The sequence below is a fragment of the Alligator mississippiensis genome, chromosome 3 (genome assembly GCF_030867095.1).
Source record: "Alligator mississippiensis isolate rAllMis1 chromosome 3, rAllMis1, whole genome shotgun sequence".
NCBI classification, from domain to species: Eukaryota; Metazoa; Chordata; order Crocodylia; family Alligatoridae; genus Alligator; species Alligator mississippiensis.
The window spans coordinates 189,988,703-190,003,139 of NC_081826.1; the positions used below are offsets into that span (position 1 = coordinate 189,988,703).

At 39.5% G+C, this 14,437-nt stretch overlaps 1 protein-coding gene across 3 annotated transcripts in view; it reads left to right on the top strand.

Moving 5' to 3' along the window:
* The window catches only part of SPATA6L (spermatogenesis associated 6 like), a 76,098-nt gene that overhangs the window by 20,948 nt on the left and 40,713 nt on the right, over positions 1-14,437 (top strand). For all 3 annotated transcript variants that reach the window (XM_014608650.3, XM_019477984.2, XM_019477985.2), the window contains exons 6-8: positions 6,297-6,374; positions 7,462-7,719; positions 12,648-12,759. In XM_014608650.3, the coding sequence (XP_014464136.2) occupies positions 6,297-6,374; positions 7,462-7,719; positions 12,648-12,759 (448 nt within the window). The remainder of the gene's footprint in view (positions 1-6,296; positions 6,375-7,461; positions 7,720-12,647; positions 12,760-14,437) is intronic.

The window sequence follows — 14,437 nt, forward strand, 5'->3', positions numbered from 1 at the left end:
TTGGTTCATGTTCAGAAAGTTATCTTCATTCCCATAAGGTGCAGAACAGTAGTTGGTTTTAAATGAAAATTTAAATGCTACATAAATTGATGGCTTGAGCTTACACCAGGCTAGACTTTTTATTCCTATTGGGAAGTTCTACGTAACATAGAGATACTTTCATGGCTCCATGTACAACTCAGCCATGAGCCCAACTAACTATCTGTGTATAATATATGTTCTGATAAACTAAAGGTTATACTTATGTTTTATTTTAACTCAGTCCTTAACTTACAGTTGAATTACTTTAAAAATACCTCACCCATTCACAGTTAATTCAGTGTTCTTTTATGAAAGATATTCTGAAACAGGATGCAAATGCCAGTCACAACTGTAGTCTTTTATTTAGTGTATTAGGTAGGTCAAGAGGAGATAAGTCTGGATTTCATCATGTGAAGTAGTTTGATGTACTGCAGAAAATTGAAATGCTTTTACTATTTTTTTCCACAGTAGTAGGAAAGGAATAATTTTGTACTATTAAAATGGTAAATGAGTTCTGTTAAGTCTTTGAATGGTTTTATTAACCTTAGTTTCCTGATGTTTCCTAGAATTATGATTAAAGACCATGAATTAACATTGCACTGATTGAGAGCTAGAATTCCTGTTCATACTTCCTTCATGATATTCTGTTCTCTCTCTCTCTCATCATAATTGTTGGTGGAGAGAGACCAAAATGACTTCAACTTCACCAGTGAAATTCAGCAAAACAAGGGCTAATTTTTCTTGCTTATTTCTGATTAAGTTGCTTGGTCACACACATCCTAAAATTTTTCACAGGGGAGAAGTGGTCAGATGATGGGATTGCCCTGAAATCCTGATAATTTAACTAATTCTTCCTTTAGAAAATTAACAGTAGCCACTGTCACAGAAGTTTCTTTTTTCCTGAGTATCTTCATTTTCTCAGTTACCAAGTTTACTGCTACTGATGTTGTTCCTTTACTTTTAAAGTATTTCCAGCTCACTTGCAGGACAAATGCTGGCACTTCATTTCCAAAGGGACATTTGAATCGCAAAGATTTGAGTGTTTAAAAATAGCATGTTGCCTTTCCTCATGCTGATATTTCAGTTTGGTCAACTACCAGTATTAGAATGCAGCATTAGATTTAGTTACCTGAAGTGAGGTTCCAGTAGCACTGGCAAAGGTTATTGCCGAAAAATAGCCACATTTGGATTGAAGCTTCTTAATTCTGATAATTTTTATAATACTGTACTTTATTTTTGGTACCACATTGGTCTCTTTTATTGTCATTCTTAGTTTTATTCATTATTACAATCTCGGTGACATTTTAGGTTTACTTGACTGTTTTATTTGGTGTGTGTTGTGTCTGATTGCTTCTGCTAATTCAGTGTAATGGTTTTACAGTTTAGTTATCTTGTTTTTCCAGGCTTGCTCTCGAGCTCTTTATAATTCTCTGCAGAGTACATTGCATTCATTCTGTAATTTGACATTATTTACTGCAGTTGTCTAGATTCTCACTGTTGTGTATATGACATACTACTAACACAACACTCAGCTTCAGTGGCCTTCTCTTACTCTCATTTATATTTTAGACAAGATGGTTTGTTCAGTTACAAAATTGGATGAGTAAATCATTTGTGTCCTGGGAAAGCAGAAGTCAAATGTACTGTGGTCGATCCCACCAATGATCTTCAAAATTTGGGTCAAATTGCTAATCCATGTAGTGTTCCTGGCTGGTCCTGGATTTCATTGGAAAGTCTTGATACATAATGTGGCTGTATTTTTATACAACACTATGACTTGATTTTTCTCATTTCATAGAGAAGTAAGACTGGGAAGGACCTCAGGAGATCATCTTGTTCACTAGTTATAACATATAGCATCTAGTGACTCAACCTGTATTGCAGGGCCTGGGTCCATAGTCTATCCTTGCCTATCATTACTGCATTTCATGCATTGTCTCTTTTCAAGGCTTTGTATGAATAGATCGAATTGTTAATGTCTCTGAACAGAATATTTAGTCCTGGAGTAATACTGATCTTACATGTTTTTACACTGGTGTAAATCTATTGATTTCAGTACATTTAGATGAATGCAGAATCATGTCCACTGACCCATTTATAAGGTTTGGGGTTACTGATAAATCAGTACATGGGCAAACAAATGAATTACTTTTACTTATCAAGGCTCAGGAATTTATTGCACATCAGCTGCTCCACAGTAACTGTTTGTGTGCCTGCTCTTACCCTACTGTAAGAGGAAACTCTATTGCAGTGACATATCCCTGAATGAAAAAGTGGAAATTCACTGCAGTTGAATTTCCACTTATGATGGGGTAAGAACAGGCACAAACATTTCCTGTAGAGCAGCTGATGTGTAGTACATTCTTGAGCCTTTTTAACTTAATGTAGTTCATTTGCTTGTCCATTTCCTCAGATGACAAGAAAATGTGATCATATTATTAAGCTTAGATGTTCTTAAGGTTGCTGTTGAAGGAGTTCTCTGTCCTAGGCTCTGGCTTTCTAAGCACAGTCTCTATCACTGCTTTCATAACCAGGCTAGAGTTATTGAGCCACATCTGCCACAATGTGTCATCAGGAATCAAACAGCCACATCCTGTGGATTCCATCAGGATGAATCAACAGAAGAAACCTGCCACTTGGTTACAGTTTGATTTTTTTAGCTGTTGTTTCTAACAAGGCAAGCTGTTGTCTAATGTATAGTGAAGCCCACTGACTTTTTTGCAGTGTGTCTACAGTCAAACTAATGCATGCTTAATACAGATTAAAGGCACTCAAGCTATGTAAGGGCAATGTCGAAGTTGCCTGTTTAATGCACTCAGATATGGAAGTGTATGAGTTCATGCAACCTTAACATACTACTTGGAAAAATGACTGCAGTGTTGGTTTTATGGAGTTTCAGTTTATTGTCTCAAAATGAATTGTGGCCTCTATGTGCCTTTAAAAAAAATTACAAAGATTTTTTTTGTGACTGTCAGTCCTGAAAACTTGTGTAGGGCAAAGGCATTCTAGTCACTCGTCACAAGGGAATTCTAGTCATGTCCCCTGGCTATGAAGCATTTTAACATGGCATTTCAATCTAAAAATAATTGCTCAAGTTGTTGGTTTGATTCTCTCAGGTAAATTAAAATGAAACACTGTGGCTGCTGTCCTTATTCCTCGGGCAATTCCTCCGTGTCTGCCTCCTCTGCTGCTCTTCAGCACCAGCAGTAGAATACAACCTTACTGCCTGAGGAATTTCTTTGCATTCTGCTTTCTTTGTTTTAGATCAGTGTGAGAGGGTCTTTCATTTCTATTCTGTTTTCAGTGTGTCTGACTGTCCCTTGGCTTTTTGTCTTTTATCCTGCCTTTGATTTTCATTTAAATTTGAAAGCAACTCCCACCACCAGTCTTGAAACTGTGAATCGGATCTGTGAATGTGTAATAATGCTTTCCAAAACCAAGAAACAATCCAAATACTCCATGATACTAACGTGCAATAATATTATGGAAAATGTTTAAGTGAGCATCTAGCAATCCAGATCTGATCTTAAAGCCTGACATAAAGCCCACTGAAGTAAATGGAAAGTAAACTCGATTTCAGAGGCTTTGAAACAGGCCCATTCAGAACAGGACAAATTGACTGCTACATTGATGCTGCCTGCTATCACTGTGGTTGTATTTGTGAATGTGTTCTTCCCAATTCCCATTCTAGTCACTACAGAATACCTGTTAGGGCTGGAAGGCTGCTGCATTTGAACCATTGACTTATTCTACATGAATTCTTGGAGTGTGCTTTCCTGCCTGTTTGTCTGTGGGCTTGTTCAATTAGGTTTAATTCATGTGACAAACCACATAATGGTCTTGAGTAATAACTATTTCCATCAAGAGCAATATGTCCTGAAAAGCGGGTGGTCTGGTAGCTAGAAGCTTTGTTAAATGTGCTTGTACTCTGTCATTTGTTGTGGATTTCACTGGTATTTAAGTGTAATTTTAGAGGTAACCACTAACATAGGCCTTTCCTTTTCCTTCTCACTCAGTACCTGGGTTAAGTGCTTTAATGGCTGCAAGTTGTACATTGCTATAATGGTCTGATTCTATTTTTATCATTAAGCTGCTGTGTAGAGAAAAAAGCACTGAAACCAGATGAAAGGTGATTGCTGTAGCCTAGTGAATCTGGTGTCTAAATGCTCAGCTTTAAGCAGGAAGCCAACAAAGTCTGAAGGGTGTTTGCTCCTTCAGTTTTGACACTGGGAAGGCATGCCTAAGAATCTTCAGCAGGCAATCCACAATATGAATATAAGAGGTCAGTGTGACGCTGTAGCCAGTAGGGCAAATAATGCTCTGGCATGCATCAATCGATGCATCTCCAGCAAAGCCAAGGAGGTGATTCTTCCGCTTTACTAAGCACTGGTGAGACCGCAGCTGGAGTACTGCGTCCAGTTCTGGACACCACACTTTAACAAGGATGTGGTAAAACTTGCGAGAGTCCAGAGAAGAGTCACCTGTATAATCAGAGACTTGAACAGCAAGTCACATGAGGAAAGGCTGAGGGACCTGGGACTTTTCAGCCTAAAAAAGAGAAGACAGAGGGGGGACTTGCTAGCAGCTTACCGCTACATCAGGGGAGTATATCAAGGGCTTGGTGAACAACTGTTCACCAGGGCACCCTTGGGGAAAACCAGGAATAATGGCCACAAGCTCCTGGCAAGCTGTTTCAGGTTCAACATTAAGAAAAACTTCATGGTCAGGATGTCCAGACTGAGGAATAAGCTCCCTCCAGAGGTGGTGCAGTTACCTACCCTGGAAATCTTCAAGAAGAGACTGGACAGTCACCTTGCTGGGGTCACCTGACCCCAGTTGTCTTTCCTGCCTAGTGCAGGAGGTTAGACCTGATGATCTTCTGAGGTCCCTTCCAGCAGTATAATCTATGAATCTGTAACAGGACAGCATAGAACAGAGGCTGAGGCTCAGAGTAAAATGTATATGAATGTGCCTTCTACACAAGGAGCGCTCAAACTGTGCTATCATAATTATGTTGTTAATTTATTTGCTTGTTTTTGTTCTAGATCCAGATAAAGGCTTAGTAATTAAGGTAAAGGCCATGACTGGCTGAATGGATTTTGGAAGACAAAGCATAACTCAGTCTTGAAACTGTCTTGATCTCAAGTTGAATGTCTCTATATATACCAATCAGTTGTTTAGAACTAAATTATCCTGTTGGGAAGACCAAATGTAATGAGAGAGAGGAGGAAACTCATTGTTCTTAGACTATTAAGCAGATGTAGCAAGCAGAAGGACTTGCTGATGCACATTTAGAAAGGTATAACCAGGTCGTTGTACAGAGCTTTCCTGCTCACACTTGCCTGTGCACAGACTAGGACAGTTTGTTCCTGGCCAGATGTATGTTTCTTGGAGCTATAAGTCTACCTGTATTGCTTATAGGTCCCTGCCTTTCACTTCCTACTCATTTCAGGTACCACTTCTGTGCCTTCTCTTTCCCCATTTAATTGCCCAAGAGTAGAAGCAGGTATAATTTATTCTTAATGTTTATGCAGTTACTGTCATGTGACTGTACAATTAGTGTTTTGAAGAAATAGGAATGACAATGACTAGAGATTTTGAAATTGAGTGCAAGTGAACAGATTGTATTTATTAATTACAGATGGTAATTGTCTTTCACAGTATTCATCATTGTTTCACCTGCCTCAAAAAGAAAACTGGCATTCTGCTGTCATGGTAGTTTGGAGGTATAGTTGGATCACCGTGGGCCCATTAGGAAAACTGGTGTTTAGTAAATACAGCCGTTAAACAGGAAAGAACTTAACTCTCCAACAAAGAAGTAAAGATAATTCTATTGAGGTTTCCTCTCTGCTCTTGAGAAGTAATTTGGCAAACAGGATACCTCTCTGAAATTATGCTGGTATCTCAGGTGTTTTTCCACACAGTTGGCCTTGTGCATCATGTGAAGATTAGGCCCATAAAGAAGGACCATTATTTCCCTGCTCAGTATCATGTTACTAGCATATGCTGCATATTGGTGAATTTGGTTGCCACATTACCTTGCGAACTTGTACTTAATTTACTAGCTACCATTAACCTTCTGTCTCTTTTGCTTTTAGTGTTTCCTTTAGGCACTTTTGATTTCATTGCACTTTTGATTCTCAAGTAACCATGAAGAACCTTGATGAAGTGCCAGTGAATTAGAACCGCTGTTGCTCATTACGCTGCTTGATGAATGTCTGTAATGTGTCCACAGTGACACTATTTTTAGTGACTTCATCTCTCTTGTTTCTAAGGGAATTGCACCAAAAATAGAGTTTTCTACAAGAACAACCATCACAGAGCTTCCACGTCAGTACAGGAAGCCAATTCGTGTAAGTATTTTAATATAAAGGACACAAACATGGCTCTGGCCCAGTGCTCCTGTTGCCATTTAATTTAGGTGTGTTATGAAGCAATAAAAATGGTTCTTGGTCCACAAATTACTCTGCTTACAAAGTCAAATCTTTTAATTCCTCCCTCAGTTAATCCACTGTCACAAGTTGTCTCATTTACTCAGGGTGATTGCCCAGGAGTATATTGTTGATCTTTCTGGAGATCTGCCATTGCAAAGAAATGGATCTTGCATTGTCTTCTAAAAGAGGCAAGACTTGGACTAATTGTGATCTCTGGCTTGGAGAAGTTTCATGGCCCATAGGTGTTCTCCGAGTCTTCCTGTGAGTGCTTTACCTTGCCTGCCATTGGTCGCACACTATTTCCTTGCTTCCTGCAGCCTAGCAGTGCAGCCTCAGTTTTATTTGAATTGAGCTTTAATACGTTCTCTCTTATCCAAGAGACCATCTCTCATGACATGTCATATTCACCTGTGTGGTTAGGCATAATGAAGACATCATCTTTTGGGATTCAGATTCTGCAGTCCTTCCTGTGTAAATATTCACTCTAGTCAGAGGGATTTTTGTTTAAGTTAGAAAGCAGCCTTTGACATACACAGAGTTGTGTTTCCTTAGGACTATGTCCTAAACTATATTACAGTTTTCCTCAAGCAAAGTCCTAGTCAGTCCAGGACCTTAGGATCTCAGCTATACTCCTCAGTCCTCCTGAATGCTGTTTTTAGAGATGTATATGCTCTTACCTACTGTTAAAATTCAGAAGCAGCTAAGGAAGATGAGCACCCTTCAGCATCTTGCAGGAGTGAGCCCTGAATGAGAGCCTATGGATCAAAGGTAAAACTGATATAAAAAGAAATGCATAAATTCCTACTCACTTCTTTCTGTTACTGGCTTATGGTCACTGTTAGAGAACCTGTGCCTAGTGTTAATTTGCAGCTAAATAGATCCAAATTCTATCTTCAGTGGCATCTATGTGGCTTCTGTTGACCTGCACTTCTATTCAGCCTACTGTCTTCTGGTTTGCAACCTGCTTCTTTTCTGATAATTTTGTAACACTTAATTTATCTAATAGGGCAGAAACAGAACAAGGATACAAAGATCTGCATCTGTGTCACCCACACGGAGGAGTATTTCATCTACACGATGTAAGACAACTAAGAAAAAAGATAAGATCTGTAAAAGACTGACACGATCATTAAGGTCTCACTCCCCTTCTCCAAATGCTACAAAGCTCTGCAGAGAAAAGCAGCTGCAGCTATCTAGGCTAAGCCTGGGGTCTGCTGGATACAAGGCAGGAGCTGAAGTCAGGCCACCATTTGTAGTTAGACATGTAAGTCTTAACATTTCCATACCAAGCTAATATTTTTTTTGAGTGTGCTGATGGCAATATGAGTTACTTTCATTACCCTTTCTTATAATACTAAGATAAGAGAAGACCCAAACAAATTAAGCAATGGCAAATTTTGAAAGGTAAACAGGCTAATACCTCATACAAAAACTCATCGCCCTCAACAGGTCTTGTAGCCAGCCAGGCTGCAGGATTCATAAAGAGATTAGACATTGATATTAATAAGAATAATTTCAAATTCCATTAAGATAGGATAAAAAATAGAAGAGATCACTTGTGGGTATAAGCTATCCACAGCCTGACTGGGGTTAGGAAGAAATTGTCCTCAGGAGTAGGTTACTCTACCATTTTTCATTATATAGGTTTTGTACCTTCCTCTGAAGCCTCTCTGATTGGTTATGCCCAGACAAGATACTGGACTAATGGGCTGATGATGTGACAACAGTTAGCCATCCCTGTATTTCCCCTTTATGGCTTGTAAAACCTAATCCAATGGCGACTGAATCCAGTGAAAGGGCTTCCAAGAGATTTCCAAGAACTTTTCATGTGAAGTTCTCAAAGCATATCATAAGAATGTATCTAATTAGTTAAGTTACTAGTTACTACTAACTCGGTAATTAAATGGTTAGTACCATAGGGCACCTGTAGATGTGTGGGGACACTGCTCTGATGTGCTGTAATTACAGTGCATCGGAGCAGACTCGATTAATTGAGTCTCCTGGAACATGCTAATTGGCATGGTCCAGTAGCCTCCACATCTCATGTATTCAGCATCCCCTCACTTCAAAATGGTGGCAGGGGTACTTTGACTAAAGCTCGTTTGATGAGCTTTAGTTAAATCACCCCTGCCATCATTTTGAAGAATGGGATGCTGAATACACAAGATGCTGTGGGTGGTTTAGAGTGGCTCTCAGAGCTGCTTTAATTAAAGCGGCTCCCAACCTCTGGAGCACGTGTAAGGACGCCCATATTGTCCTCTGAGGGCTCTGTGTGTATAATACACACACATGCACACCCACATATGTATATGTATATCATACAGAAAAGAAGAAATGTTAAGGTTACTTATCAATAGTCATAAGATGATAAACACTGTAGAGAAGCCTGAATTAGAACTCAGTATTTCCTTCCCAGTTTTAATCCACTGATTTATCTATGTATAGTTTTCATCAGTTACTAGTCCTTATTTATTTTAAAACATTGTTATAAATCTTTAAACCTTGTTGCATTACATGAAAAGGGTTATATTTTATTGATCTCACTGCATGAAGATATAAGCAAAATCTTTGGAAATTTTTGGAACTGTTTTAAATTCATTTTAAGGAAAACTGAAATGTCAAGTCTGACACCTAGTATCTCCTTTATGGCAGTATGGTCTACATGTCAGAATCATTGTCCTCAGTGACACATCTACCATATCTTTCGGCAACAATACAAATCCTATTGAAGATTTACTATCAAATGATATGACACCTCATTGCTAGACATGTTAAAGAAGGAGGTGAACAAGCAGATGAGATATAGTTAGAGACAGATAATGCCCACACCTGGTGTTAAACTTCAATATAGTCAAGGAAAAACTAACAGAAAATATTGCTTGAGGTAGCTATCTAATCATCAGAGGGAAAATGGATGGAGACTTGGTCTTCATTGGCTACAGGAACAATCAGTTAGTTACGATGCTAATTTTTCGGGTTATCACTTATTGCTACTCATCAAACAACCATTGTTCCTTAAACAGTAATTGGGAATCAAGGGGCTAATCTATTCATGAGGCTCTAAAATTCTTATCTGCTGTGAGAATTTATTAGTTAATCTCCAGTTCTTGTTCCTTTTAATAATGACTACTGATTAGGTGGTTAATATAATAACACAAAGTTTCTTTAGAATGAAGTTGCAATGATGTTAGATTAACTACAAGAATATCTTTAAGGGAAATAGTTATTGTGACACAGAGAAGCATTACATGAGCAGGGATATATTTTATTGATTTCATTGCTCCCTTCATGAAACAATGTTTTAATTACAAAGCTCAAAGGGCTAGGCTGTGAGTAGTTTGGACACTGATTGAAGACAGGCACTTCTCTTCTCACCTTTAAGGCTGGATCTGTGCGAGATGAGTCTTTTCAGCGTTTTCTCAAAAGCTTTGTCAGACATGAGTGCTTTCTCTGCATCTTTAGAATTTCTTCTTAGGATGAAGAATTGCCTGAAAGCACTAAAGGTATTATTACATGTTACTATTTAGAATGTAGAAAGCTTTAATACTTGCTAAGATCATAGTACTATACTGGAGCCTCAAACTGGCTAATTTTCAGTCTTAGCTGCAGAATTGCACTTGAGCCAGTTCAAGACTCTTGTGTGGTATAGGGACTGGCAGCCAGTTCCACAGGAGCCTTACTCTACAGGAGCCTTTTAAAGGTTTGCATTCAGTAAGGAGGCTGGGAGCCTGACAGACAGCTTTTTGGGCTCCCCCCACTGCACCATAGTTTTACTGGTTAAAGGCTCTGGTGTGGTACAAAGTCTGGGAGCTTGACAAATAGTTTTGTTGGGCTCTCCCCCAGACACCGCAGTTCCCTGATAGTAGTATCTCTGGGCAGTAGTCCAACATTAGCTCAACATGTGTTAGATAATAGATTCTAGAGATACCTTCCACTAGAAAAAAACTAACTTTACTATGCTATGATGGCACTTAGCACACACTTCATTGCTTGAATGCTTGGATGCTAGCATTGTAAGTGCAGTTAGCACATGCCGAATGTAATGTGTGACAGTAGCTTTTGGTAGCATTCAGCCCATTACCTGAACTAGTGACCTAAGATTCATATTCCCCTTAAAACTCTTGAACTCACATTTTCTTATCCTGTCAGGCACAGGCATCTCTCATGACAGGATCTGGATTTCCTGGAATTTAACTGCTGTGTGATGACTTCTCACAGTATTTTTAACAGCAATTGTATTGCCTTTGGAATTAATGGGATCAATAGTGCTATGCAACAGGCATTAACACAAATGTCCCAGGATAGCTTCTCACTTAAAACCCTTATAAAGTCTTCACTTTTAGTATTCAAGATGCACAAGGTGACCCTTATAGTTTCATAGTTTCATTGTAGCTAGGGTCAGGAGGGACCTGAACAGATCATCTAGCCTGACCCCCTGCCACAGGCAGGAATGAATGCTGGGTTCACAAGACCCCAGACAGGTGATCATCCAACCTCCTCTTGAATTTGCCCAAGGTAGGGGTGAGGACCACTTCCCTGGGAAGTTGCTTCCAGATTTTGGCCACCCTAACTGTAAAATATTGCCTTCTGATCTCCAACCTAAACCTATTCTCCATCAGCTTATGACCATTGTTCCTTGTCACCCCAGGTGGTGCTGGGAAGAAAAGAGCTCTGCCTATTTGCTGTTGATCCCCCTTGGTGAGCTTGTAGGCAGCCACCAGGTCCCCCCTCAGCCTCCTCTTGCTGAGGCTGAACAGGTTCAGGTCCTTCAGTCTCTCCTCGTAGGGCCTGTCCTGCTGCCCTCTCACCAAGCTGGTGGCCCTCCTCTGAACCCTCTCCAGGCTGGCCACATCCCTTTTGAAGTGCAGCATCCAGTACTGGACGCAGTAGTCCAACTGTGGCCTGACCAAAGTCGCACAGAGGGGGAGTATCACCTCTCTGGACCGGCTTGAGATGCACCTTTGGATGCATGACAAGGTATGGCTGGCCTTGCTGGCTGCGGCCTGGCATTGGCGGCTCGTGTTCATCTTGGAGTCAATAATGACTCCGAGATCCCTTTCCGCCTCTGTGCTTTCAAGAAGGGAACTCCCCAGCCTGTATGTACGCTGTGGATTCCTTCTCCCAAGGTGCAGCACCCTGCATTTGTCTACGTTGAACCCCATCCTATTCTCATCTGCCCACTTTGGTAGTCTTGATCAGTGCTATCAAGATTCTGGATTTGAGTCTGCTCTACTGGTCTCTGTGTACCCAGAGCATAATCCATTCAAGCTTTCAGGAACAAAGCATAAAGCGTTTTTACTTTTCAGACAGGCAATGGAAAGACAATCATCATCCTTGCCTGGAGAAAGTAGTTTTTGGAACGTGGAATGTTTGTGTCCCTTATGTCTGCTTCTAGTACTGCATTAAGCAAGAGATCAAATAGTCCCTGTAGCAAGTTGGTAGGGTCTTCATTTGTGCACCTACACCATGCTAAGAACTCCAGGCTCCCTTTGTCTTTTGCCTCACAGCTTGGATAAATGTGGATTTTGTTTTCTGGGTGGAGAGCCTTCTCTGTCTCAACCTGATGATACCAAACAGTCATGTTGTTTCTTTTTCTTCCTTTTCTTCCATATTTATGCAGTAAATTGATTTATAAAGACAGAAAGTAATGAGTCATTTCAGCAGTCCTCTAGTTTTTCATTAACATTTCTCTGAGCAACAGTTACAAACATGACTACTATTTTTTTAACATATGCAGCTGTAGCTAGAAGGAAAAGGTCTGATTTTAGAATTATTATTGCTGGAAACATTTGAATGTTAGTGCATAAGACTGAAAATAAAAACCCAGACCCAAACGTGAAGTACTAGACTATATTCCTAGACCTCATATTAAATTTTTGCTGCCACTTTTATCCAAAAGTTTTTCATGATTTAGAATGCCCTTGGTTTTTAATTAGATAGAAGAGACAAAGTGAAAAATATTTTAGATTATTTTTTAAAAGGTCTGTATTGTACAGTGTTTATTACTTTCCCTCTTTTATATATTTTGTTTTTGTGGGAGAGAGAGAGGCAGACTGATGGACAGAAAGAAAAAGAATAAAAGAAAGAGGGTTTATTTTCTTTTCTTTGGAGATTGCCAATATCATGTTCATGGTCAGACCTAGTTTTCATAGAATAAGAAATTCATTTTCATATTATTTTTTTCATTTCCAGGTAGACAGTAATAACCCATTTGGTGAAAAAAGTTCTCCAGAGTTACCTCATCGAAATGTGAAACAAAATATGAGACCATCAAGGGATTCTCTTGAATTTCAGTTGAAACAAGGTATTTAAAATTTGTTGTTAAGAATAAGGTAATGCTAACAACAGGAATAATAACACAAATTATCCCAAGCAGTTCTACAGTTTTTACAAACCAGTCCAGCATCTGCCATTTCCATTTCAGAGGGACTGTGCACAGAGTAAAGCACTAGTCAGCATGAATGATGGTGGCAGAATCTGGGCCAATATATAGAAACTGTTTGCTCACTATTGAATGGTGAGTATCTCTAGGTAGAAGAACGTGGCAACTCTTGTAGCACATATCAAAACTACACAATTGTTTAGCGGAGGAAGCGATTGCTTTTGTATTGTACAATACAATAATTCAAAGAAAAGTGGGTCTTTCAGGTGTTTCCTTTGTTGTTCACTGCACAGTATAATTTCCATTATTATGTGCTACTACTATCAAGAAATGTCTTCCCTGACAGCTTCTTCTGAATTTCTGTTGCCTTCAGTGGGGTTTGGATAGGCCCTGTGTTACCATGATGGTAGAATCAGTTTTCATACTCCATTTGTTCTTATCCTTGTCCTGTGATTAATATAATCATATATAATGATAATGATAATAATAATAATAATAATAATATAGAATTAATATTATGATAAGCATGTTGAAATGTAATGAAGCCATACAATGAAAGGGAAAACTTTCCCAAAGAGTCAATGATAATAGTGCCGTTCTGTTCTCAAGTGCCACCTTTTTATTCAGACAAGGTTCCTTGGGTGAATCTGATATCTTTTATTAGACCAACCCAAATAGTTGGAAAATAATTATTAAGCAAGCTTTCAGGTTCAAAAACCCTTCGTCAGGCTAAGGAAGTTTCAGCAGTTGGTGTGTGCTCTTCCTAGATGGAATGAAAAATAAAGAAGCCAGAGGCTGGGCTGGTATGCATACAAGACAGGTAGTCAGTGAAAATGTAGATTGAGTCATCAATGGGTGAGAGACAGGCTGGGGGGGGGAGAGAGAAGGAGGATGAATAGTGGAGAAGTACCTGGGGAGTCAGATGTCAGGCAGGTTATAATGTGTCATAAATCCAATGTCTATATTTAGTCCATGATTTTTAGTATCCAGGAGGTTTATGAAGTGGAGTTCATAGGTTCGTCTCTGGGAAGTGTTCTGTAAGTTTCCTTCGAGGATCAGGACTGAGAGATTGGAGAGAGAGTGGTTTTCTTGTGAGAAATGTGCCCTCACAGGTAATTGGATATTCCTGTCTTCGATGTATTTCCGGTGTGCATTCATTCTGGTGTGCAGTTGTTGTTTGGTTTCTCCTACGTATTTTCCATCAGGGCATTTGGTGCATTGGATGAGGTATATTACATTTCTGGAGGTGCAGCTGTAAGATCCAGGGATGCTGATGGCTCTGTTGTGGGGTGTAGTAATTGTGGGGGTGGTGGAGATGTGTTGGCAGGTTTTGCATTTCTTGTCATGGCACCATCTGGATCCTTTTGGTGTGTTCTGGACTTGAGGAAGTTTGCTTCTGGTGATGAGGTTGGAGAGGTTTGGTGCTTATACACTTCATCCTCACACACAACAATTTTACTTTTAATAATCAACACTTCCTTCAGATGATGGGAACAGCTATGGGCACTAAAATGGCCCCACAGTATACCAACCTTTTTATGAGCCACCTGGAAGAAGACTTCCTCAAGAACTGCACCATCAAACCCTTGCTATACTTAAG